The sequence below is a fragment of the Biomphalaria glabrata genome, chromosome 7, assembly GCF_947242115.1.
Source record: "Biomphalaria glabrata chromosome 7, xgBioGlab47.1, whole genome shotgun sequence".
In the NCBI taxonomy this organism is placed as follows: Eukaryota; Metazoa; Mollusca; class Gastropoda; family Planorbidae; genus Biomphalaria; species Biomphalaria glabrata.
Genome location: NC_074717.1, coordinates 43778361 through 43802849, shown reverse-complemented (window position 1 = coordinate 43802849; position 24489 = coordinate 43778361). Strand labels below are relative to the sequence as shown.

The following is a 24489-nucleotide window of genomic DNA, read 5'->3' as shown; positions in this document are numbered from 1 at the left end:
AAAAAAAATGCATATGTATTTTACAGGATGTGACTCACAAAAAAAATGTAGAAATATTTATTAACTAAAAAAAAAAAGTTTCAACTGGGTTTCGAACCTAGGATCTTCTGCGTGTTAGGCAGATGTAATAACCACTTACACCATTAACCACTACACTAATGAGGATGTGTGAAAGCTGCGCGGTAAAAAAGTAGTTGTTTTGTTTTGTTTTTTAAACTTACAATTGAAACAATGTTCGTATTAAAATTATTTTTAAAAACAAAATTCGAATCAGTATTCTATTCCATGAGTTAGTTAATTAATGGAAAATCTTTTTTTATAATGATCCATTGATACTTTTTCAATCGTGACCTTAGATGAAATTTTTTTGTACCAATGCGCGAATCTATGAATGAAGATTGATTTAGTAATGAAGAAGCTTGTGAACTTTTTAATAAGACTTACTCCCCCTGAAGTTTTTCATTGAAAAGTGGTGTAATTTTTTGAAAAATCTGCTTGCATATATTATTTTAAAAACTAGATAATTCACTTTCGGAAAAGAAAAAGTTGCCGTTGCATCAGAACTTTGAATCATCTAAAATATCATGATATCCGATTTTCATTTTCTAAGATCTAAACGGGACAGACGGACAGACAGACACACAAAACTAATAGCGTCTTTCCCCTTTCGGGAGCCGCTAAAAAAACACTAAATGATTTCGATTAGACATTTTACTACACATCAGCACAATGTAGGCCATGTCGTTCCCAGCACGGAATGAAACAAGGCTACCCACTAAAAGCTTCCAATGTAAAAAGCACGAAGAGTTAATATGTAAAGCCCCCAAACCCGGTTGTGCCAGGCCGATAGTTTTGATGCATCAAGAGAAATACATAGGAACCACAAATGTTTGCGCGGTCTGCGCGTGACGCATGTTTAAACTCCACCGGAAATATTCTCCAAGCTAGTTAATAAAAATATTTTTAAAAAAAGAAAGCAATTAACTGAAAGCAATAAATCTTAAAAAGTTCGTTTTAAACTCTACACGTAGTACAAGAACAGCATGTTTAGATTTGTAGATCCATCTTCCTGCAAGCATCCAACACGTTTTCTTTTCAGCTGAACAGGAAAAACAAAATAGATAAACCTCCAATGATAACAGATCATTAGCAATAAAAAAAATCAACCAGACTTCTAGTAAAAGGGGGAGAAAAAAAGTATTATGAAACAAATTAAAACACAATTTTAACAGACACAACCCACAAAGACACGTCAGTAAGTCAAATACTGAGGACTCAAGGATGCAGAAGTCAGGTAGAAATAACCTCCTAGTTTGACTATTTTACGCATGTAGTATTTGATGTTTGTGTCTGTTGGACTACGTTGTGATGTCTATTTTGGTTTCCACAGACATCATCTACTGCTAGCCCTGATGAAAAATTATCCATGACCATGTTATCAGCCACAAAATATGCACAACTTTTCTGACTCAACTAATTTCTTTCAATTCTAGAATTAAGATATAATCCTTAGTCAACAATTTGAAGACTATTAGTAATATTCAAACTTCAGTTTATCAATTGTCTGTAACAGCATTCCATTGAGTATTCTTTGTTCTCCCTGTGCTAAGGTTAACAAAGAAAGAATATTGCAAGCATTCATTGCTTGTCATAGGGTTTTATTGTCGTGTTTACACATTGAAAGAAACACAATATTTTAGAACCTATAATTGTAACAGAAGTACTTACAAACTGGATAGTTACAAATACACAAACTAGATAGTTATAAATACACAAACTAGATAGTTATAAATACACAAACTAGATAGTTATAAATACACAAACTAGATAGTTGCAAATACACAAACTGGACAGTTATAAATACACAAACTAGATAGTTGCAAATACACAAACTGGATAGTTACAAATACACAAACTGGATAGTTACAAATACACAAACTGGATAGTTACAAATACACAAAACTAGATAGTTACAAATACACATCAATATTTTACGAGTAAACATCCCACGTCAGTAGTTCATAGAATTACGTTGAGATTGAAACAAGACTCATGAGTATAACATGTATTGATACTGTTTAACATTTATGTGTCGTGTGTGGTAAGAAATATATTTTCAATTATCTGAACTATTCAACAGATCATAAATCAAAGTGTCGCTGAATGAATCATTGGACAGTTTCCTAGTCCGGTAATATTGAGTCAACAATATTTAGTGCAGCCATCTTGAAAACACTCGGTAAGATACTTCCATAGAAGCAGCATCCACTTAGACCCCCAAGTATTGGTTTGAAAATACTGTCTTCAACAATGTCACTGTCTACACAATGGAAACACCTACGGAGCTGCATTTGCATTTCATTGACTCTTCTCGTAGCCACGTGCAACCGCGTGACGCCCCAGAGCCCCACAGTCTCCGCCACTGCTCACACGTCACTTTGCTCATACACTGTGGTGGTGAACGAGTTTGACGTCTCCAAGTGCCCCACCTTCAACGACCACGCCCAGTCCGACTGGGTGGAGCACCAGTCCAGGCAAACAGACTCTCGCGACCACAAAGACCAAAGCCCAGAATTCCAAAAGGCCAATGCTCAATTCGTCCCCGGAGACTCGAAATTCGGGACAAAATCCTCCAGATCCAGAGGCAGCAGCGAGGATGTGGTCAACACAAGCTCCCTGATAAAAGACATGGAGGCGAAGCTCTTGGAGGAGATGCTTCGGAATAGGGAGCTTAACGCCACGTTGACCCGCCACGAGCTTCTGCTCAACAGTGCCGAGAAGACCCTGGAGGCTTACAAGGCCAACTTTAGCAGCGTCTTCCGCACCATGATGATGATGGAGAGAAAGCTGCAGCACCAGAGAAAGATCAACAAATCCCTGAACAAGAAACTGTCCAACGTCCTCCTGGACGTGGTGGAGGTGAACAACGTGCTGAGCAACAAACTGCCCACTGGAGACGCCAAGAAGACCGTCAAAAAGTACGCCGTTGAAAGTAGCACAGACATGAGGTCATGTCCAGGGATTACAGACAGCAGTCAAAAATTTAAAGGTAAGTTCTTTTTTTTTATTACATTAAAGATTTATTACGATGAGGACGAAACATCCAAGCCTGACGTTAACGAATGTATCAACCAGCAAGCCACCAAAGGCGTCTGTCTATCAACAATTATTTGGCAATTAAACAAGGACCGAGAATCTTTTAGTCAATTAAATGGAAGTATTATAAATAGTCAAAGTATGAAAAATTTCAAAGTCACAGCTTTATTAAAATAAACACTAAAGCTAAAGGACCGTAAGCGAGCTGCTTAGTTTGCAATTAGGTTGTGTACTAAGTGCAAGGCAATATCTTCATTCATGTTTCACACTCTGCGACATGTACTTACGGCGTTAGCAGAACGGGACATGGTTTTGGGGGTGGGGGGGAGGGCGTGCCACGGTGCACGCGTGTGAATACTGGGGTCCCTCACAAGAAAAGCGCCTAATATTTCCGGTTTTGTTGTTTTCTAGAGAGAACAGGAAAACTAAATGCAAGACCCGACAGAACACGTTCTCCGCCCCTGCCAGACGGGACGAAAAGAAACAACTCTTAGTTTGGGCTGAGTGAAAGTGATGTGACATGGTTAGGCTCGATGTTTATCTCTGTCACCCAAACACCTGGCCCACTCGGCTACCTGCATTCCTCGACGGCAAAACATTGTCACAACAGGCCCAGGAATGTCCGCCAGGGCTCTGCAAGAAATCAGTACACGTTAGATTTGGCTTTGTTTGAAATGGTGTGTTTTTTTCCCCCCAGCATTCGTTCTAGGCATTCATTTAACTAACATATCAGCGATGTATGTTCTAGTATACGTACTCAGATATACAGTCTGCAAGAGATTTGTTTTCGGAAAGGGAAAGGGAAGGTCTGACTATAAGATATTTTGTCGAACTGATCGGCCGTCTCTATCACTCTGCACATTATTCTTTAGTCATTTAGAACTTTGTGGTTTAAAGACACAACTTTTTTTTTTCACAAGTTTCGAACTTTTCAGAAATGAAAATTATCACGTCCAAGCCCAAGCATCCTGCGGAATGGCGGCGGGCAGGATTCGAACTCGAGAGCATCGGGCGACAGCCCTAAGCGCATACCACTCGACCAGGCAGTCATCCAATGTTTCTTGTTGTTCTGTGTGCTTCCCACACATCAAATAGTAAACTGGGTAGATCTATAGGGCCAAGTCTGGGTTGATCACGTATGGAGTTAGTACACGTGAACGTTATGTTTTTAAGACCTTGCGATAGATGGGGCAGATATTTCTGTGGCCCACGGTTAACGAGAGTGTCATGTGGCCAGCACAACGAACATCCTTCACTTTTCCCCCCCAACTAATGTCAGGTACCCATTAGAGCTGGGTGGACTCAGGTGCGCCCTAAAGATCCCGAAATTAGAAATCCCAGTCTTTGCCAGGATTCGAACCCCTTGGTTCGGAAGCAAAACGCTTTGCCAGTCAGCCACCGCGCCTCCTAATACACGTTATCAAATATCAAAAGAGTGAAACTTTGGCTAGTAAGAGTGGGGAGCCCCGTCTTCGGTAAGTGAGCACCTTGAACCTTGTTGATGTCCAAGTGCTGAGCCGAAGGCTCTTCGAGCCCTAAGTTTGAAAAAAAAACCTGTTTGGACGCCAAACAGTAAAAAAAAAAAAACCCTGTGAGAACACAGTTCTGTTTGAGAGAGACCCGAGTCAGTGCCTATGTAAAGCATTGCTGTTTCCAATGCCTTTGGCCCCCGACGCATGCTTGGCTGCACATGGCCGAAGGCCGAGGACACCGGGAGCCTCCGCCATTTTCCTTCGCTATACCAAGCTAACCGTGGGGGACTCGTCATTTATGTAACGGTCCCTTTGATGAACAGCGCATGGATGTGTGACAGGTTTGTGGGGACTTTTTTTACAACCCCGCCCGTGCAAGAGGTGGACTCTAGTCTACCCGTGGGCATCCCCACGGGAGTTATGTTTCGCCATTCATTTAGCCTAGCTACCCCCTCAAGTAGCCGTTTCCACCCAGGTGCCACGATGAGGCAGAACAGCGTACCCTGGGGTAAGTGAGCACAAGATGATATATCCATCATAGCGACGATACAGAGAGTTTGGATTTGAACCACGACGGTTACGTATGACTCAATCCATGGACTGGCCAACCTGTTTGAATACAAAAGTGATGTGCATGTACACGTCATCACACGCCACACCTGGGGCGCCTATTTGTGGTGGAACACGAGCCAGTATATATCACAGGCTGGCATCACCACAAATGACATGGGGCTTCGGATGTCAGGCCACTCTGGTCATGTGACGTGTGACATTTACAGTGAGATGAGTAACTAGATAGCACGCTATGGTGAGCATTGGGCTCAAAGGTGACAGAGAGAGAGAGAGAGAAGGGGGGGGGCGAGTCCTAAAAAAAAAAACAACTTTATTAACAAAACAAATCTGAAAAGCTTTCTGTATTCCTAAAAGCAAAAACCATTTTGTTATTAAGTATTTGTCAACACTTAACTCATACAATGTTTTGATTTTAGACGTATGCACTTTTAGATAAAGCTTAGACGCATGGCTAATTACCCACCAATATCGAGCGTACATTCTAACAATGCAGCAATGGACTTTGCAGTAAGACTCATTTACGAATTTTCACCCATACTTGATAAGTGCTACACTTTCTTGGGCTATCTTTGGGAGCATTAGAATTCTAGTTTAAAACAGCGTCATGTTTACATCTACTACTAGACATATCTACTGTACATCCCAGTGTTAATGTTTCGGCCTATCAAATACTGGCAGAGTATTGATCCAGCAGCCGTGTATCACGATATGGGCTAGTTTGGTGCTCGTCTGGCTTGATACAAACACCAGGACGTGACTGGTCATTGGTCTATATGACAACAACATGGGAGCCGACCTTTTGAGTACTAGTTAAAATGAGAATGAAATCAATAAGATCGTTCTACGAACAAGCACTTTAAAAAAATATGTCTTTATTTGAATTGAAAAAAACAGGGTCCTGAAAGAAGTCTGTGTCTTTGGCGTTTGGTATTTTCATTAAAAAAAAAGATCCTTTTGTTTTTTAATAATAATAATAATAAGACTATCTAACATAATAATAATACTCTTTATTATCCGTGAGGAAATTTGTTTCACCATTGTGCTTTTTAAATCTTTCGTTAAGTACACTTTATGTTACGTTTAAGTTGTACTTTGCGCTCTGATCCCCCATCATCACACTGATGTTAATCCTCTCGTGAAGTTCCCAACCCTTGACGAATGTAAATCAACCGGGCTCGATGCAGGGTGTAACTACTAAACCGAGACGAGACATCTGTCATTAAAAAGGAACTCAAGTGCGGACACTAAATTGACCACTCACACTCTTGGTACCAAGGGTCAGAGTGTCAACTCAAATGTCATGTAGCACGATGGCAAATGTTAAGGCCGGTCATTGTCGCAGAGCTTCATCTCGCTGACGCACACACAGACGCACACCCACACGAAGGAGAAAGATAAATTCTAAGGGCGGATACAGGCTTGAGAACACACACACAAAAAAAAGCTTTTATAAATGAGGATGTATATGCAATAAGATAAACTAAAACTACAATTAGTGGGAATGTTAGTTCAGCCTAGTTTGAATTGAAACTCATTTACCTTGTGCCGCAACCATGTTTAAAGGAGCGCCAACTGTTTTTTGTCTAAGTGAAGGGTCTACCTAGTTAATGGCATCACCTGTCTCCCGTAAAGCCATGAAGCGAAGACACCAGTCACAACGTTGATGTCTTGAGAGATACAGCGTCTCGACCACTTTCCACACGTGGGTAAACAATTAGATTGGAAGTCTGGGAGTACCACACAGCCACATCCACTTCTCAGCCACACACACACACACACACACAAACACACACAGAAGAAACGTGCGCGTGTTTACATGCGCTATTAAACGGAACTAAAAACAACGTAATTGGATCATTGTATCCTAACCAGAGGCATGGGACTGCTCTCAAATCAAGCTTCCACTTTAATCTCGGCATTATAAGCCGTTGACCCGATAAGAATCTAAATACATATTTTTTGAGAAGTTAAAAGCAGGAAGCCAGCAGGTAATGGAGATGTAGAGTAGTATAGCGGTGATAGAGCAGGCCTTACAGAATCATGGCAGAGGGGAAAAAAAAGAGAAAAACAAGACAATAAAAACAAAACTCTCGGGCGCCATGTTTAAAATTAAGAGCTGCCAAATTAAAATGAAATGTAAAAGGCAAATGATTTTGTTGTAAAGTTATGTATGTGCCTCAAAGTGTCCTCTCTCAGTAGAGATTTTCGCAGTGTTAGTAAGAAGTTACCCAATTGATGACAATATGAATTCGAGATAATCGTACAGCTACAGGGCAAATATAAGTGATACGGCATATTAAGCCTTTGATTTCAAGTGACCAGCGCAATTTACATTTGAATTTCATGTTGGGATTTAAGTATTTGCTCTCCTTCCAGACGTAGGCCTAATGATCTCCCTTTGTTACTCAAACTTTCAAGATGATTAGATCTGTTCAATTTGATTTTTATTTTTCCATTTCAACCTTCACATAATAATAATAATAATTAAAACAACAATAATAATTATAAGGGACTACGATGAATTTTTTTTCTCTTTAGCGAAACTCGACCCTGGCAGCGCCAGAGAATGACTACTCGTTCGTTTCAAACATAATAATAATAATCATAATGTATATTTATATAGCTCAAGGCGCTATTACAACACAAGACCTAAATACGAATGTAAAAAAGGATATTGCTTGTCTTAGTTCAATGGGAAGCTAATTCCAAACCTATTTTAGCGAAGCATTACACAAATTTAGAATAAAGACACTTCCACATTTTGTTTGTTTGTTGTTGATGTTGTTTGTTTTGTTTGTTTTTAAACTGTTTTGAAGTGTCTTTATTCTAAAGGATAACAAATGACAGATTTCGATTCGGACGTCATTTCCGCATTGCCGGCATTCCCAGCCTGCCTTCTGAGAATGCCAATTATGTTGATACTCCTGGCTGGTGCCTAGCGGCAAGGTGATCACCCGGAGATCTAGATCTAATTAGACTTACGCAAGAGGTCACACAAATATCAGCGCCTTATCACGTGTGAGGGGAGCAACCATGTTTTGCGGAGTCTTTTGTTACAGTGTAGACTAGACGAAATGTTTGCGGCCTGTGCAGTGATGATAGCAGGAACAAGATATGCAGTCTTGCTTTTTGTTCATTCCTCACTCGACTACCTGTTACGTCTTTAGTTGGTGTGTGTGTGCGTGTGTGTGTGTGTGTGTGAATAAGGTAAGGGAAATTATAGAATTAAAAAGTTCTTTCCCATAGTTTCAATTGGCATCACGTTGTGGGTGAGTATCAATCAAAAGTTTGATAATAAATCGCAGCATCTTTGTAATTCTAAAGGTTATGTTAAAAACTAGGTGGTCTACATTTATAAGCTCATTTCGCAGAACTAGAATCAACGTCATCTAATCTGGTGGGAATCGTTTTTATCATTTCCTACATTTCCTAAAATAAAAATGAAAAATCCATCAATGAAGCATAACAGGGCCGGCCTTTGATAATTAGAGGCCCTAGGCAGAGTAAATTTTGGAGGCCCCAAATGAACTATGATAATTTTTTTTTAAACGGCGAAAAAAAATAGAATTACGCATTTTATAAAAAATCTAGTGTACCCCAACAATAGTATTGAGGAAAAGTTTAGCTATTTCTTCTCTAAAAATGTTTTGTTTCCTGTGGGAGGCATCTACCAATCGGAGGCCCTACGCGTCTGCCGCCTATGCTTAAAGCCGGCCCTGAGCATAAAGATAAATACTTTTCAAAACCTAATCCCCCAAACAACAACGGCGATCTTCTGCTGTCTCTGACGTCATCTTACATTCACTGATTACCATTCATGTCAGCATTCGCACTCCGCTTCGCCATTTTTATCAAGATGTACTTTAAGAGAAACGCATTCATCATGCCATGAACCAACTCGAAGGTCGACTTCACACCGATGCGAAAAAAATCGTGTGCTCATAGAGTCGTAATGTAAGCAAGCGATGTCCAAGTCTTAATTATCCTAGACATTGTGTCTTCATCTACACGTTGTTTGTAAGCGGTAGACTTAAGGCAGTCCCATGGGACGAGTCCAAATGTTGTTTTTTTAAAAGTATTGGTTCTTCCGGTTGGATCCATCTTGTTTTTCTGTAGAGATTCTCAAGAAAAGAAAAGCGCAGGTCCGTTCCATGTTTTCTCTGAATGAAGTGTACAATTCAGTCAGCCATTACTAGAATACCAGTGGAAGAGATTAGTTAAACAGATTCAGTGAAACTATTTCTACTTCATTAATTCTTTCTATAAAGGACTGCCTCTATTTTTTCCCCTGCATTAGTGATAATAACAATAATGCTTGTCTTCGAGGACATAGATTAAGGAGGAGTGCAGTATTTCATGTGGCTACGCAGCCTCAGCTGTGACCTACATATCTTGCCACATTTAACACAGACATAACCATTGTCTGCAGGTGGTCGGTTTAGGTTCTCCTTCCGCCGTCTGCATTTGTCCCCGGCTGTAGATTTCCTTTTGGTCTCAAAGGTGTATCCCGCAGCCCTTGTAATAGATCTCCAGCCGTCTGGTTTGGCAGCCGCCTGCTGCCAGGTGCTCTCCTCTATGTCAGTTAAAGCAAGCTGGCGTCTAAGCTGGTCTTTAAAACGTTTTCCAGGGGCACCTCTGTTGCGCCGACAACCTTTCAGCTCACAGTACAGACTGCTTAAGTGATTATAGTACGACAGCCACACTGGGCAGGGCACATATCCCGTGGGGGGGTGGAGGATGACCGTATGCCATAGGTAAACAAATTTATTTTCCCAAACTAATCGAGAAACCTGGACAGCTCCCAACCGACTACCAGGCTTAGACTTCAATATATTCAAGTTCAGAGAACTAAAAAAATAAGTTTCTGTGCTTGGAGACCAGTCACCCACTTAGTGACAAGTTTGATTACTACACTTAAAGACAACAACCTGTGGAGTTGACGCTCAGAGACTTGACAGTGTAGTGTAGAAACGTGGCGACATTTTCACTGAGCAGTCTTGCGATCACTTCCTTACCATCAGGTAAACAAGGCAAACCACTTAGTTACATAAACGTCTTCCAGCGTGGAAGTTTAGACGCAGGAAGAGATGGCCTGTTACAACAGGGGGAGCATGCTGCAAGCGAAAGTGATGAGGGCGTGGTCGGAGAAATGAGAGAGAAAAAAAAAAGGGGGGGGGGGGGAGAACATTCATAAACAAATACAAAAGTAATGGAAAAAACATTCAGGTCTGTAACACGGTTTATTGACGGACATTAAAATACATGTCGACAGTCTATTTTCCACAGCTGATTACTCATAGGCTAACATACTTCTGCGCGCGCATATGTATGTACGTGCTTGTGTCTGCACAAAAAAATGTAGCCTTATCAACATCAGTAGCCTTATCAACATCAGTAGCCTTATCAACTTCAGTAGCCTTATCAACTTCAGTAGCCTTATCAACATCAGTAGCCTTATCAACATCAGTAGCCCTATCAACTTCAGTAGCCTTATCAACATCAGTAGCCCTATCAACTTCAGTAGCCCTATCAACATCAGTAGCCCTATCAACATCAGTAGCCCTATCAACTTCAGTAGCCCTATCAACTTCAGTAGCCCTATCAACATCAGTAGCCCTATCAACTTCAGTAGCCCTATCAACATCAGTAGCCCTACCAACATCAGTAGCCCTATCAACATCAGTAGCCCTATCAACATCAGTAGCCCTATCAACATCAGTAGCCCTATCAACATCAGTAGCCCTATCAGTAGCGCTAACCCTATCGACGTATCAAAGACCTGGCAGTTATTTAGAGGTGGGAAGGATGGGCAGTAATCTTACTAATTTAGTTAAAGAAATGATCCTCTGTTTGGGACCCCCTCAACTCAAGGAAACATAAAGAAACTAAAAAAACGGCGCAAAACAGAGCAGTGAGATTCATAACAAACGAATATTCACATTTGATTAGAGTAACGCCATTAGAAAAATCACAACGGACTAAGGGGGTCTCCTGTATTGTGTGAGCTGGTAGGCTGGCTCCAGTCAGGGTTCTTTAAGCTCTAGAAAAAATCTATACGAGGAGAGTGCCAAGAACCAGAAGACAAAATATCTTAATTTTCTCTGGGCTAGTTGATGGTTATGTTACGCTTAATAAGCCTGCAGACTCAAGGGCGTTGACTCCCGGCAACTGCTGCGCCCACCCCTGTTCTTTAGTGGACGTGACATTAATAGAAAAAGTAAAGGGGGTTGGTTAATTTTTAGTTTGATTTTGTCGGCACATCGGTGCTTCTCAAGCTATGTTGTGCCTTTTATTTGTCTCTCTTCACCCCATTGACTGCAAAGTGTCACAAGAGAAGATGAAACTATGGAACGGGAAGGAGTCCAGTGTGCCAGATTAATGCAAAAAGAAACTTGTTTCATGTCTAACAACAGGCAGTTAGCGCTGTTGGGCGTTATTAAACTAATCCAACGGAAAATGTCAGCGCATTATTAGAGTGAAGATCTATATAAGCTTTTTTAACCATGTGTTTAATAATTATATTAATATACTTAATTGAAACTAAGCAGTGCTACGTGACAGACTGGGACAAAATAGTTGAGTTTGTAACAGATGGAACATAGACACTATCGAGACCATCAAAGTGACTCCAAAGAAATGAGCTGAAATAGATTTGTGCTTGTTACACGTTCAAATATCTATTTGTAACGCTATTTATAGTATCTAGAAATAACACAAATCGAGGAAAGAGGCATCTGAGTATGTTTTTTTGAAGCACAGTTTAGGACGGTCGTAAAGAAATTGTAATTCTCTATCGAAAAAGAACGATTTAAAAGCGTGGTTGCTTCTAGTGCTAATGTTGTCCTGTTATCTGTCAGAAAGTCAATCAGTAACACTACAAGCTAGAAAAAAATAGATGGTTACAAAGCTTAAATCAACTCACTCTGTCTGGTACAAAGTTTGTACACGTTATTTCTGCCACACCCAAACTCGGATTAATCTGAAATTTCTCACAATTATTTCTTTTACCTGACAAGACAAGAAAGAATCAATAAAAAGAAAATAACCAATTAGTTTATTAGCTATTGGTAATTAATTATTTTGTTTGGTATCTCGAACAAGAAATCGTACTTGACATGTGGTGGAATAAGTTAAAGTAGTCCCATTGAGGAATATTGAGCCCTGAGTGAACATTTATTTTACGCATTTAGAAAGCGATCATGTAAACATTCACAAAGATACCCTCTTCTTCCCTCCCCCTTTAACAACTGGTCCAGGCAAGTGATAGGATCATAGCGCATTGAGAAAGCTAAATGCTAAACAAAAACAATTAGCGAAAATAGTATTAATCGCACAGATTTATATTTCTAGGTCAATCATACATATAATTGCAGGACCGATCCAAACAAATTGATACAATTACAACTTAATATAAGCTTGTTTTTTTTTTAAGTATTCTTTATGTTTTTCTTGTGTTTTTTTTTTCTGCAACCAATTCGTTTAAGAAGTCTACCAGGTCTTTCTAGTTTGTGTGGCTTCTAAGATGACTCATAGATAGGTAAGCGTGCCAGGCTAGAGAACGCCATAAATAAATCTTCTGTGACTCTATATTGACATACAGTCTTCATGTAAAAACATTGTCAAAACACTCTAGTATAAAGTTCCCCCTTTCAGACCTTGCGATCTATAGGTTAGATGATGTTAAGGTCATCTGTTTCTTTGGACCAACCAGCAGGGTGTCATGTTGCCTGCACATCTATCAACCTTTACTTTCCCCCAACTAAAGTCATGAAACTAATAGAGTTGGGTGGACTCAAGGGCGCCCCTAAAAAAATCCCGAAATAAAAAATCCCAGCCTTTACCAAGATTCTAACCCATGGCCCCTGGTTCGGAAGCCAAGCGCTTAACCACTCAGCCACCTTACGATCTTTAAAAAGGCAGATGATGGTAAGGTCACCTGTTTCTTTGGCCAACGGTTAACGAGCAATGTGTCATGTGACCAGCGCATCTATCAACCTTTACTTTTCCCTATTTAGGTCAGGTAACTATTAGAGTTGGGTGGCGCCCTAAAAATTCCGAAATTAATAATCCCAGCCTTTACCAAGATTCTAACCCGTGGCTCCAGGTCTGGTAGCCAAGCGCTTAACCACTCATCACCTCGCCCCCCCCCCCAGTGACACTGCAGGAGCGGAAGTACTTACGAGACACCTTGAACAGATGTAATTACCTGTGGAATTTATTGCACCTCTTTTTAGTATCAAAGATATTTATAGTGCAGAATAAATTCAAGTGGGTTTGTTCTTTCATGTCTAGGAACATTGAAAATGGGGGGGGGGGGTAATTTTTTTTTCTTCTTAAAATGAAGCATCTTCTTGAAATGAAGCATCTTCTTGAAATGAAGCATCTTCTTGAAATGAAGCATCTTCTTGAAATGAAGCATCTTCTTGAGACATTGTATTGGGAAGGTGTATTTCCCTTACTTGGGGGTTACAAGGAGGTCAAGAGGACCAGCACAACGACCTTTTCCCTACCACAGACAACGAGGTCATTGGGTCATGCCCTTGCAGACGTCATGCACCTCCCTCGGAAATGAAGGAGTCCATGTCTAAGACCTCCATTCTATTCAAGCCTTCTCCCTCATTTCGACAGTCCAAAAGATACCTGCATAACCGTCTTTCAATGGTGACAGTACGGTAGTACTTCTTTCACCTTCACTCCCCCCTCCCAAAATTTGGTCAGCCGAATGTATCGGTCGTTTAAAGGGCATACCCGGTTACGCGTACGTTTGTCGTTGTTGTTTTTTCATCCCATTTGTTTCTAAAGGCAGTTGGTACAGGTCAAAGGTTTCCAGGCATTATATCTCGGTTCAAAATTCAATCTTGTATTTGTACTGCGTATGTGCTAGACTGTGGACGTGATCTTATATAAGTACTACACATGGGCTAGACAGGGCCGGCCTTATGCCACTGCAACCTATGCGGCCGCAGTGGACCCCGCACTTTTATAGGCCCCGAGCTAATTCTAGGTGTAATTTTTTTTTAAATTAAACCATTATCATATAAGTCTATATATAATAAAAAGGGTTTCCGCGGATTCCTGATTCTCCAGGACCTCCTGGAAATCTCCTGAAATTGCAAAATGTACGAAAAAGTCCTGGAAATCTCCTGAAAAATTAGACAAAACTGTCGTTTTTAGGTGCCAATCCTACGCGCGATAAAAAAACAACAACGTCATTTTCAGCTTTCATTTAATACACATTTATTATAAAGACGAATGTATTTTCTATACAAAATCTTAATTTTGACATTATGCTTATCCCCGCCCAGACTGGGCCCCGCGCAATCCGTTTCGCATAGGGCCCCGCAATAGTTAGGATCGACCCTAGGGCTAGACATGTGCATGTGATTTTGCATTTGTACTATGTATGGGCTATTCGTGTTTGCCTGGTCTTGTATTGGACTAGATATCGGCTAGACTTGTGTACATGATCTTGTAGTTGTACTTCATATTGGCTAGACTTCCTCTTTTGCTTATCTGAGCCAATACAGATCGACCAAGTTTGACCTCTGCCAACAGAAAGTTGTGTTCAGGTTCACCCTGATGTGACGTCACGAGACATAACAACATCATCATCTGACAAGGAAATGTTTGCACTCTACTTCACCGGGCGCCTTCGGGGAGTTGGTTACCCAACTTCCCTCACCTTCTCATTGTGCACGAGAGGCCCACCGTGTAAGTGGGGTGGGGGGGGGGGAGTTGAAGGCCACATCAGGTTGCCCTTTCGAGAAAGCAGAGCAATTCTGAAAGGCTGTCTATCAAAATACAATATCAGTCTCAGTATAAGTGATTAGCTCTAAACACTGTGAAAGGTTACTTTCTGGATCTCGAGCCTCAAGCTAAACATTATAGAAGAGAGAATGGAATTCAAGACAAGGTAACATTTGGCCAGAATAGCGACTATATGCTTTTTTTTTTCTTTTTTGACATTTATTAAATCGTGTAAAAATCGTCGCAGGTTTGATTTACAAGCAAAAAAAAAAGGGGGAGATAAGTTTGTTACTATATGTTCCACTCGAAACCTGAGCCTTATCAACGTTCGCTGTCCATGACTATAGAGACAGTGTAGCATCACCTCACCAAGTGATCGAAAAATTAAACCAACAAGAAAGCAGAGTTACACAACCTTCGCTCAGAGGATGAAACGACTATTGAACGAATAAAATACGCTGTTTAGATAGTAGCGAAGAGACACTGTTAGAGCAGCCTGTGGGCAATTTAGACCAATAGCTCGTAGCCACGTCACAGGTCGTAAAGTCGGACCAGTGACGTGGCAACGAGCTATTGGTCTGAATTGCCCACAAGTTGTGACGTTTCAGATAATTAGTCAGGCCTAGCATAACGATTGGGCTTGGTTAAAGAGACCGCAATTAGTTTCGTCTCCTTAAAATCGAACTTTGACCCTGACAGTAGCAAGAGTATGAACTTATTTATGTTAATAATGTCTCCTTTTGAGAAACTGGGGTATAAAAATCCACTCGCATATGTAACCAACAAATTAGACTTACATGTGTTTGAATAGAATGTAACCAAAACATTACAATTACCTGTTTGAATGGCAAGATCGTAACCAGTACATAACATTATGTGATATCGCTAATTATGGCCAGGTTCTTAAGATACTGTTTAAGCCATACACTGTATGAAAAATCAGTCTATTGAGCCTGGCCAGATGTTTGCACGAATGATGAGCAGTATTGAGCCAAGGAAACGTTTGCGGCCCCTTGGTTGAACCACGTGACGTTATTGAATTACGGTGAGCCTGGTGCTGGGGCAGGAAGGTTAATGAAATAATGAAGACGAACTAGGCGAGAAGTGGAGGTCAAGGGTTAAACAGCTCCTGAAAGTCAGCCGGAACTTAAAGTGACACAAGACCCGAGGAAATGGGTTTACGGACCAACAGACATACCGTAGTGTGTGTGGATCTCATAGCGAGAAGTCAATCAGTGGCCAAACATTTAAACACGCGAAATGAAGAGCAAAAGGGATCTGTGGAACTCTTCGTCTCGAAAGATCATCTTTTCCTTTAGCAACCTCTCATGTGACAAGAGACCAATCCGTCATCGGACACGTGGTACGCATTTGTAAGCGCCAGTGTTTTCAGCCTGTTTCCGACTTCTGGTGTGTTAACATTCTGCTGTCCTCGACCACCCCACCCCCCTTTCTCCTTTATGCTTGCCTTCCATGTGGCCTGTCCTGTGATTTTTTCTCTCTTAAAAATTGGTGTCCATCTTGAAGAGTTTCATGTCGCGCTTACATTCATCAGTGGATGGCGGAACTATACTATACTGCGGATCTTACATTCATCAGTGGATGGCGGAACTATACTATACTGCGGATCTTACATTCATCAGTGGATGGCGGAACTATACTATACTGCGGATCTTACATTCATCAGTGGATGGCGGAACTATACTATACTGCGGATCTTACATTCATCAGTGGATGGCGGAACTATACTATACTGCGGACCTTACATTCATCAGTGGATGGCGGAACTATACTATACTGCGGACCTTACATTCATCAGTGGATGGCGGAACTATACTATACTGCGGACCTTACATTCATCAGTGGATGGCGGAACTCTACTATACTGCGGATCTTACATTCATCAGTGGATGGCGGAACTATACTATACTGCGGATCTTACATTCATCAGTGGATGGCGGAACTCTACTATACTGCGGATCTTACATTCATCAGTGGATGGCGGAACTCTACTATACTGCGGATCTTACATTCATCAGTGGATGGCGGAACTCTACTATACTGCGGATCTTACATTCATCAGTGGATGGCGGAACTCTACTATACTGCGGATCTTACATTCATCAGTGGATGGCGGAACTATACTATACTGCGGACCTTACATTCATCAGTGGATGGCGGAACTATACTATACTGCGGACCTTACATTCATCAGTGGATGGCGGAACTATACTATACTGCGGACCTTACATTCATCAGTGGATGGCGGAACTATACTATACTGCGGACCTTACATTTTGATTCCCACCCATTAACATTTTATAAATACATCTACGCAAAGCGTAAAGCGTTAGGCTTCCAATCCGATTGTCCCTGGTTCGAATTCTCGTGAAGACTAATCTTTAATTTGGGATCTTTAGGACGCTCCTGAGTCCACCCAGCTCTATCTGACGTTAGATGGGGAAAAGTAAAGGAGGTCGGTCGTTGTGCTAGCCGCATGACACCCTCGTCAACCGTGGGTCACATAAACTGATGATCTTTACATTATCTGCCATACAGATCGCAAGATCTGAAAGCGGAACTTTACATTTTGTTTTTTAACTTTAAATGGAATAAGAAATGAGCGTTATAGATAATAATTATAGATTTTTTCTATAGTGCTACTTTCATGCTTACAGCATGCTCAGAGCGCTTTGGTCCAATCTCAGTTGTGGACCAGTGGGGGGAGCGGGTATCTGGGAGAAGGTTTTTCAGTGCTGCCTTTAGGCGCAACGCTCGAGTCGGGTATCGAACCTCGAGCCCCCTTCATAGGTAGCCAAGCCAAGTTCCAGCGCACTTAGCCTCTCGACCAATGGTCGAAATAATTTGTGATTTGGATCCTTTTAGGGGGCGACTACAGTGTAGGTCATCACGTCCTGTACAGTTACACTAAGTAGTCCCTCCCTCACCACTTGAGCCCCCACCTTACAAAAAAACGCGCACGTTCCAGATTGAATCAAGCGAGTTTCTTAACGCAGTGCAAGAAGAGAACTTGAATGAAAGCCATGAGCCGGCTCAACGTTTGATCTCCCCCACCAGCCGCTAGTCCGGCTATTACAGGACACTTAAGCGTTAAGCTACGAGAAGATCTGCGTTGTGACGAGATACGATAATGAATGAAAGGAAATCACGTGACGAGAGGTTGTCAGTTGAAAATACAGAAATAAAAGCACAAAAAACGTAATGATGCGCGCACAGAAAAAAAAAAAGTCTACACGCGTCAAATGCTGAAAGTCATTAGTCTAGGGTCATGGTGACACAGAACTACGTTTAAAGCATGATTTACCATCTTAGACACACACACACAGAATGGAAGAAAAAGCAATAAAAAAACAAAGAACAGCTGACTGCTAATAATCGAAGCTTCAAATCATGCGTTATAATTATACTGAGCATTCTTAAAGAAATCGTCTTAGGCGTGTCTTTCTAATGGTTTCAATGGTAAAAACTACAAAGTTAAACATTTTAACGGTTAGAATTTGTCTCTACATGCCAGAGCCGGCCTTAATATTCGAAGCTTCAAATCATGCGTTATAATTATACTGAGCATTCTTAAAGAAATCGTCTTAGACATGTCTTTCTAATGGTTTCAATGGTAAAAACTACAGAGTTAAACATTTTAACGGTTAGAATTTGTCTCTACATGCCAGAGCCGGCCTTAATATTCGAAGCTTCAAATCATGCGTTATAATTATACTGAGCATTCTTAAAGAAATCGTCTTAGACATGTCTTTCTAATGGTTTCAATGGTAAAAACTACAGAGTTAAACATTTTAACGGTTAGAATTCGTCTGTATGTACCAGGGCCGGCCTTAAGTAATTGGAGGCCCTAGAGGAAATACATTTGGTGGCCTCAAATGAAATAGACAAATAAAATCTATGCATAGCTATGGGCTAAGCCGTCACTAAACCTAACAGCCACTGTAAGAATGAAGCGATGCGATTGGTTAGATTGGCCTTCAGTATTGTTGACGGAAGTGACGTATGCCAACATAAAAAAGAACACCGTTGTTTTTTTTTCTGATTTTTTTTTTTGAGATGTTAAGAATTTACTGTCTAATTTATTACATGTAAATGTTTCTATTTAAATTCAATTTTTAAAAAATGTTAAAATGTTTACTTATTGCAAGTTCTTACACAGAATTTAAATATTTCAATAACTCAAATATGAACAAGCATCGGAGTTTGCCTTTAAAGAGAAAGTGAGCAGCATAACGTCAGACCGACTTTCCCCCAACTAACGTCAGGTACCCATTAGAGTTTGGTGGATTCAAGGGAGCCCTAAAGATCCCAAAAAATTGAAAATCCCAGTCTTCACCTAAATTCGAACCTTAGACATCTCGGTTCGAAATCCAAGCGCTTTACCACTCGGTAGAGTCTTATCCGTGTTAAGTTTGTGAAATGACATCTAGATCTATAATTAATGCTTCGGCTAAAAAAAAAGACAGAGCCAATTTTTATTGCAGAATTCTGGTTACATCCCGCTCTGTAGATCTAGGTGTATTCATGGTAGAAGTACTTGGTCTCATTATTATGGAATGTGTGTGTGTGTGTGTGTTTATGTGGTGACGGTGGGAAGAGATTAGCGATTGGTTGGGAATGATGAAACATAATTGGCATTGTCGTCACTTCATCTTAGTTAGGGGAGACGACTCTAGGACACAAGACTGTGTTATTGTAGTGAGTTATATTTGTTCAAGAATATTACTACTACTATAGTCTACTACAGTTATTTTTATCTCATTTCAATTTGATTTTTTTTAGTTATAAATAAAGTGTTAAAAAAGGGAAATCAAATGTTATTTAGTATTGTTCACAATATCAAGTTATTCAAGTTATAATGAAGTTTTATGAGTTAAGATACATTACGCTTACAACGGTTTAGTTGTCTACTAGCAGTTTGGTGCTACAAGTTAACTCCCGGTAACAACGCATGAACCCTGCAAAACTCATTACAGAGAATTCGAAGAGGAAGTTTACTAAAAAAACTCTCAGAGACATAATAGACCCAAGCTCTAATCCTGCCAAAGTATCACGTGTTCAAACTTCGTTGTTTTTTTGTTTTGTTTTGTTTTTGTTTAGTTTGTTTTTGTTTAGTTTGGAACTACTATGAAATGAGTCTTGAAATCAGTGCAGCGGTTGTGAGCATGAATGGAACCTACCCTCACAGACCGCCAAACACTTTTTTTTTTCCCTAACGGAAGTGCGTCATACGTGGGAACGTTTTCAAGGGGGAGACAAAAAAAAACTGACCTCATTATTCCTGGGAGTGTTAGCTCTTGTTTTGTTAGCGTGACTTAAATAAATTCTACTTAAAGGCGACTGAAACACACAAAAAAATGTGGGGTCACAGTGTGAAGGTTTTAGTTTGAGGGGCGTGAGGGTAACGTGTGAGGGGTGTGAAGATGAAGTGTGAGAGAAAGAGATTATTCGCCAAAAGTCTCCGGTGTAAGAAAGAGGGGATGGCGTGGGTTCTATGACATTAACGTAACGGTCATACATCGTTGTTTTTTTGGCATTTCAAACTAAAAACGAATCTGTTTTTGTATAATCGCACAGGTGCTTAAGAGCTGAAAATAGCAAACAAAATATTGAAAGTTAGTAACACTGATAGTATTTAGCGCATATTATAGCATATTATAGCGCCATAGTACTGCCAACCCTACACCCAAAACCGTTCAGGTCAGCATGCCTTTAAAGCCACCTTAACAGGAACACTTTGACCCGATGGTTTGTTTCTGTTTCACCTGAGGGCATAACACCTGGAGAAAAGAGTAGTGACGCCCACCCAAAGATGGCCGAGAATTCTCAGAGACTCTGCTATAATTCCTCTCTTTCATTTGATTACATTCAAGATTGAGGTATTCTGGGCCACTAGAATAAACATAAGCTAGGCGAAGTTTTGAAACCAAGGATATGAAGTTATGAAGCCAGTCGTTTCCTTTCGGTTACCAATTGTTGACTATTGCTGTTGTTATGCCTACTTAATAATGTCGGATCAACGGCTTGGTGGCCGAGTCATTTAGCTCGTGTATTCTGAAGCAATGAGTTTTCGAGTCATTTAGCTCATGTATTCTGAATCAACGAGTTTTCGAGTCATTTAGCTCGTGTATTCTGAATCTACGAGTTTTCGAGTCATTTAGCTCATGTATTCTGAATCAACGCGTTTTCGAGTCATTAAGCTCATGTATTCTGAATCAACGCGTTTTCGAGTCATTAAGCTCATGTATTCTCAATCAACGAGTTTTCGAGTCATTAAGCTCATGTATTCTGAATCAACGAGTTTTAAGTTTGTATTCCTGTCTTGTTGTTTATCATGGACTAATGGGTTTCCGTTCATTGCTGAGGAAGCTTAGAAAAGGGAAGGACGGCCGTACTTGTATCAATTAGTGTGGATCAGTCATGTAATTAAATTTGAAATAGATCTAGACACTAGACTAACAATAATAATAATAATAATAATCTTTATTGTCCGTATGGAAATTCGTCTTACAATTGGTGCATTACACCAAACAAAAAACAGCTTTTATAAAAAAAATTAACATAAAAAAAGGAAAGACCTGAATTTGAACTTGTGGGCTAAAGCCTTCTCATGCTTCTCAAGCCAACGCGGTAACCACTTTGCTAGCGAAGAGTCTATGAACATGGAAGATTGTAGAGTTATCTATTGTTACCATTTCATGTTTGTGTTCACTAAGCCTGAGACGGCAGCCTAATTTAAAGGGGACTAATTCAGCTTGTACCTCCACTTCAGTCAAGTTCTATTTTATTCCCTTGTTTGGGATACCAAGCAAAGTTATTTATTACTAATAGTTAATTAACTTATTGGTTAATATTTTTTTTTAATTGATTCTTGTGTTGTCAGGTAAAAGAAATAATTGTGCGAAATTTAAACTTCATCCGAGATTGCATGTGGGAGAAATAACGTGTACAAACATTTGGCCAGACAGACAGACACACAGACAGACACACAGACAGAGTGAGTTGACATAAGCTTTGTAAAAGTATGTTCTTTTTTGCTGAAATACTGAGCAGAGGAACACATTGACATCAAGTTTTTCTTCACTCCTTCGTAAACAAAAGAAAAAAAAGTTAAGCTCTATGGAAGTATCACGTGGCCAGGTGAGCAAGAATGCCAGGTATTCACGTGTCGAGATTGTTTTCATTCAAATCAATTTTAATTGAACTTGTAAGATAAACAACACAAAAAATTAAAGTAAGAGGGAAAGACATAAAGCACAATACAGACTTAGACTCAACTTTGAAACACTAGGACGTGATCTGGAGTCTCAACAAGGTTTACACATGAACGTAGGCTGACAATGCTTCTGCTTAACTCCGGAGTTGAGTTTAATTTAAGGTGGAAAAGCAATCTTGTGGTAAAAAAAAAGTAAAGTTCCCATTTAAAGACCTTTTGTTCAATAGGGCAGATGATGTAAAGGTCATCTGTTTCTGTGGCCTACGGTTAAAGAGGGTGTTATGTGGCCAGCACAACGACCAACCGCCTTTACTTATCCCCAACTAATGTCAGGTACCCATTAGAGCTGGGTGGACTCAGAGGCTCCCTAGGTTTCCGAAACTAAAAATCCCAGTCTTCTCCAGGATTTGAACCCGGGACTCTCTGTTCGGAAGCCAAGCGCTTTACCGCTCAGCCACCGCGCCTCCAATCTTGTGGTAATACTAGTTAAATTCTCAAAGTCTTAATCCTTGCTACCAATTACCAATGAAATGTTCCAAGCATGGACTTCTTGTTACATTTGGAACACACAAATTAAATAATGTCATTGATCTGTGCACTGCCGTATGACTATTTCAATTGAAACAAACTAGTACTCTCCTCTGCAACAGTCTCCATTGATGTGTGCACTGCCGTATGACTATTTCAATGGAAACAATCTAGTGCTCTCCCCTGCAACAGTCTCCATTGATGTGTGCACTGCCGTATGACTATTTCAATTGAAACAATCTAGTGCTCTCCCCTGCAACAGTCTCCATTGATGTGTGCACTGCCGTATGACTATTTCAATTGAAACAATCTAGTGCTCTCCCCTGCAACAGTCTCCATTGATGTGTGCACTGCCGTATGACTATTTCAATTGAAACAATCTAGTGCTCTCCCCTGCAACAGTCTCCATTGATGTGTGCACTGCCGTATGACTATTTCAATTGAAACAAACTAGTGCTCTCCCCTGCAACAGTCTCCATTGCTCTGTGCACTGCCGTATGACTATTTCAATTGAAACAATCTAGTGCTCTCCCCTGCAACAGTCTCCATTGATGTGTGCACTGCCGTATGACTATTTCAATTGAAACAATCTAGTGCTCTCCCCTGCAACAGTCTCCATTGCTCTGTGCACTGCCGTATGACTATTTCAATGGAAACAATCTAGTGCTCTCCCCTGCAACAGTCTCCATTGATGTGTGCACTGCCGTATGACTATTTCAATTGAAACAATCTAGTGCTCTCCCCTGCAACAGTCTCCATTGATGTGTGCACTGCCGTATGACTATTTCAATTGAAACAATCTAGTACTCTCCCCTGCAACAGTCTCCATTGATGTGTGCACTGCCGTATGACTATTTCAATGGAAACAATCTAGTGCTCTCCCCTGCAACAGTCTCCATTGATGTGTGCACTGCCGTATGACTATTTCAATTGAAACAATCTAGTGCTCTCCCCTGCAACAGTCTCCATTGATGTGTGCACTGCCGTATGACTATTTCAATTGAAACAATCTAGTGCTCTCCCCTGCAACAGTCTCCATTGATGTGTGCACTGCCGTATGACTATTTCAATGGAAACAATCTAGTGCTCTCCCCTGCAACAGTCTCCATTGATGTGTGCACTGCCGTATGACTATTTCAATTGAAACAATCTAGTGCTCTCCCCTGCAACAGTCTCCATTGATGTGTGCACTGCCGTATGACTATTTCAATTGAAACAATCTAGTGCTCTCCCCTGCAACAGTCTCCATTGCTCTGTGCACTGCCGTATGACTATTTCAATGGAAACAATCTAGTGCTCTCCCCTGCAACAGTCTCCATTGATGTGTGCACTGCCGTATGACTATTTCAATTGAAACAATCTAGTGCTCTCCCCTGCAACAGTCTCCATTGATGTGTGCACTGCCGTATGACTATTTCAATTGAAACAATCTAGTGCTCTCCCCTGCAACAGTCTCCATTGATGTGTGCACTGCCGTATGACTATTTCAATTGAAACAATCTAGTGCTCTCCCCTGCAACAGTCTCCATTGCTCTGTGCACTGCCGTATGACTATTTCAATGGAAACAATCTAGTGCTCTCCCCTGCAACAGTCTCCATTGATGTGTGCACTGCCGTATGACTATTTCAATTGAAACAATCTAGTGCTCTCCCCTGCAACAGTCTCCATTGATGTGTGCACTGCCGTATGACTATTTCAATTGAAACAATCTAGTGCTCTCCCCTGCAACAGTCTCCATTGATGTGTGCACTGCCGTATGACTATTTCAATTGAAACAATCTAGTGCTCTCCCCTGCAACAGTCTCCATTGATGTGTGCACTGCCGTATGACTATT

At 40.7% G+C, this 24489-nt stretch overlaps 2 protein-coding genes across 2 annotated transcripts in view; one reads left to right on the top strand and one right to left on the bottom strand.

The window, feature by feature from the left end:
- The window catches only part of LOC106051503 (protein disulfide-isomerase TMX3-like), a 126932-nt gene that overhangs the window by 46330 nt on the left and 56113 nt on the right, over positions 1-24489 (bottom strand). The gene's annotated exons all lie outside the window — the stretch shown is intronic.
- Positions 1-24489, top strand: part of LOC106060938 (fibrinogen C domain-containing protein 1-like) — a 52896-nt gene that overhangs the window by 8698 nt on the left and 19709 nt on the right. Inside the window, exon 2 of the mRNA XM_056034517.1 lies at positions 2141-3049. Within this exon, the coding sequence (XP_055890492.1) occupies positions 2311-3049 (739 nt within the window). The 5' untranslated portion in view covers positions 2141-2310. The remainder of the gene's footprint in view (positions 1-2140; positions 3050-24489) is intronic.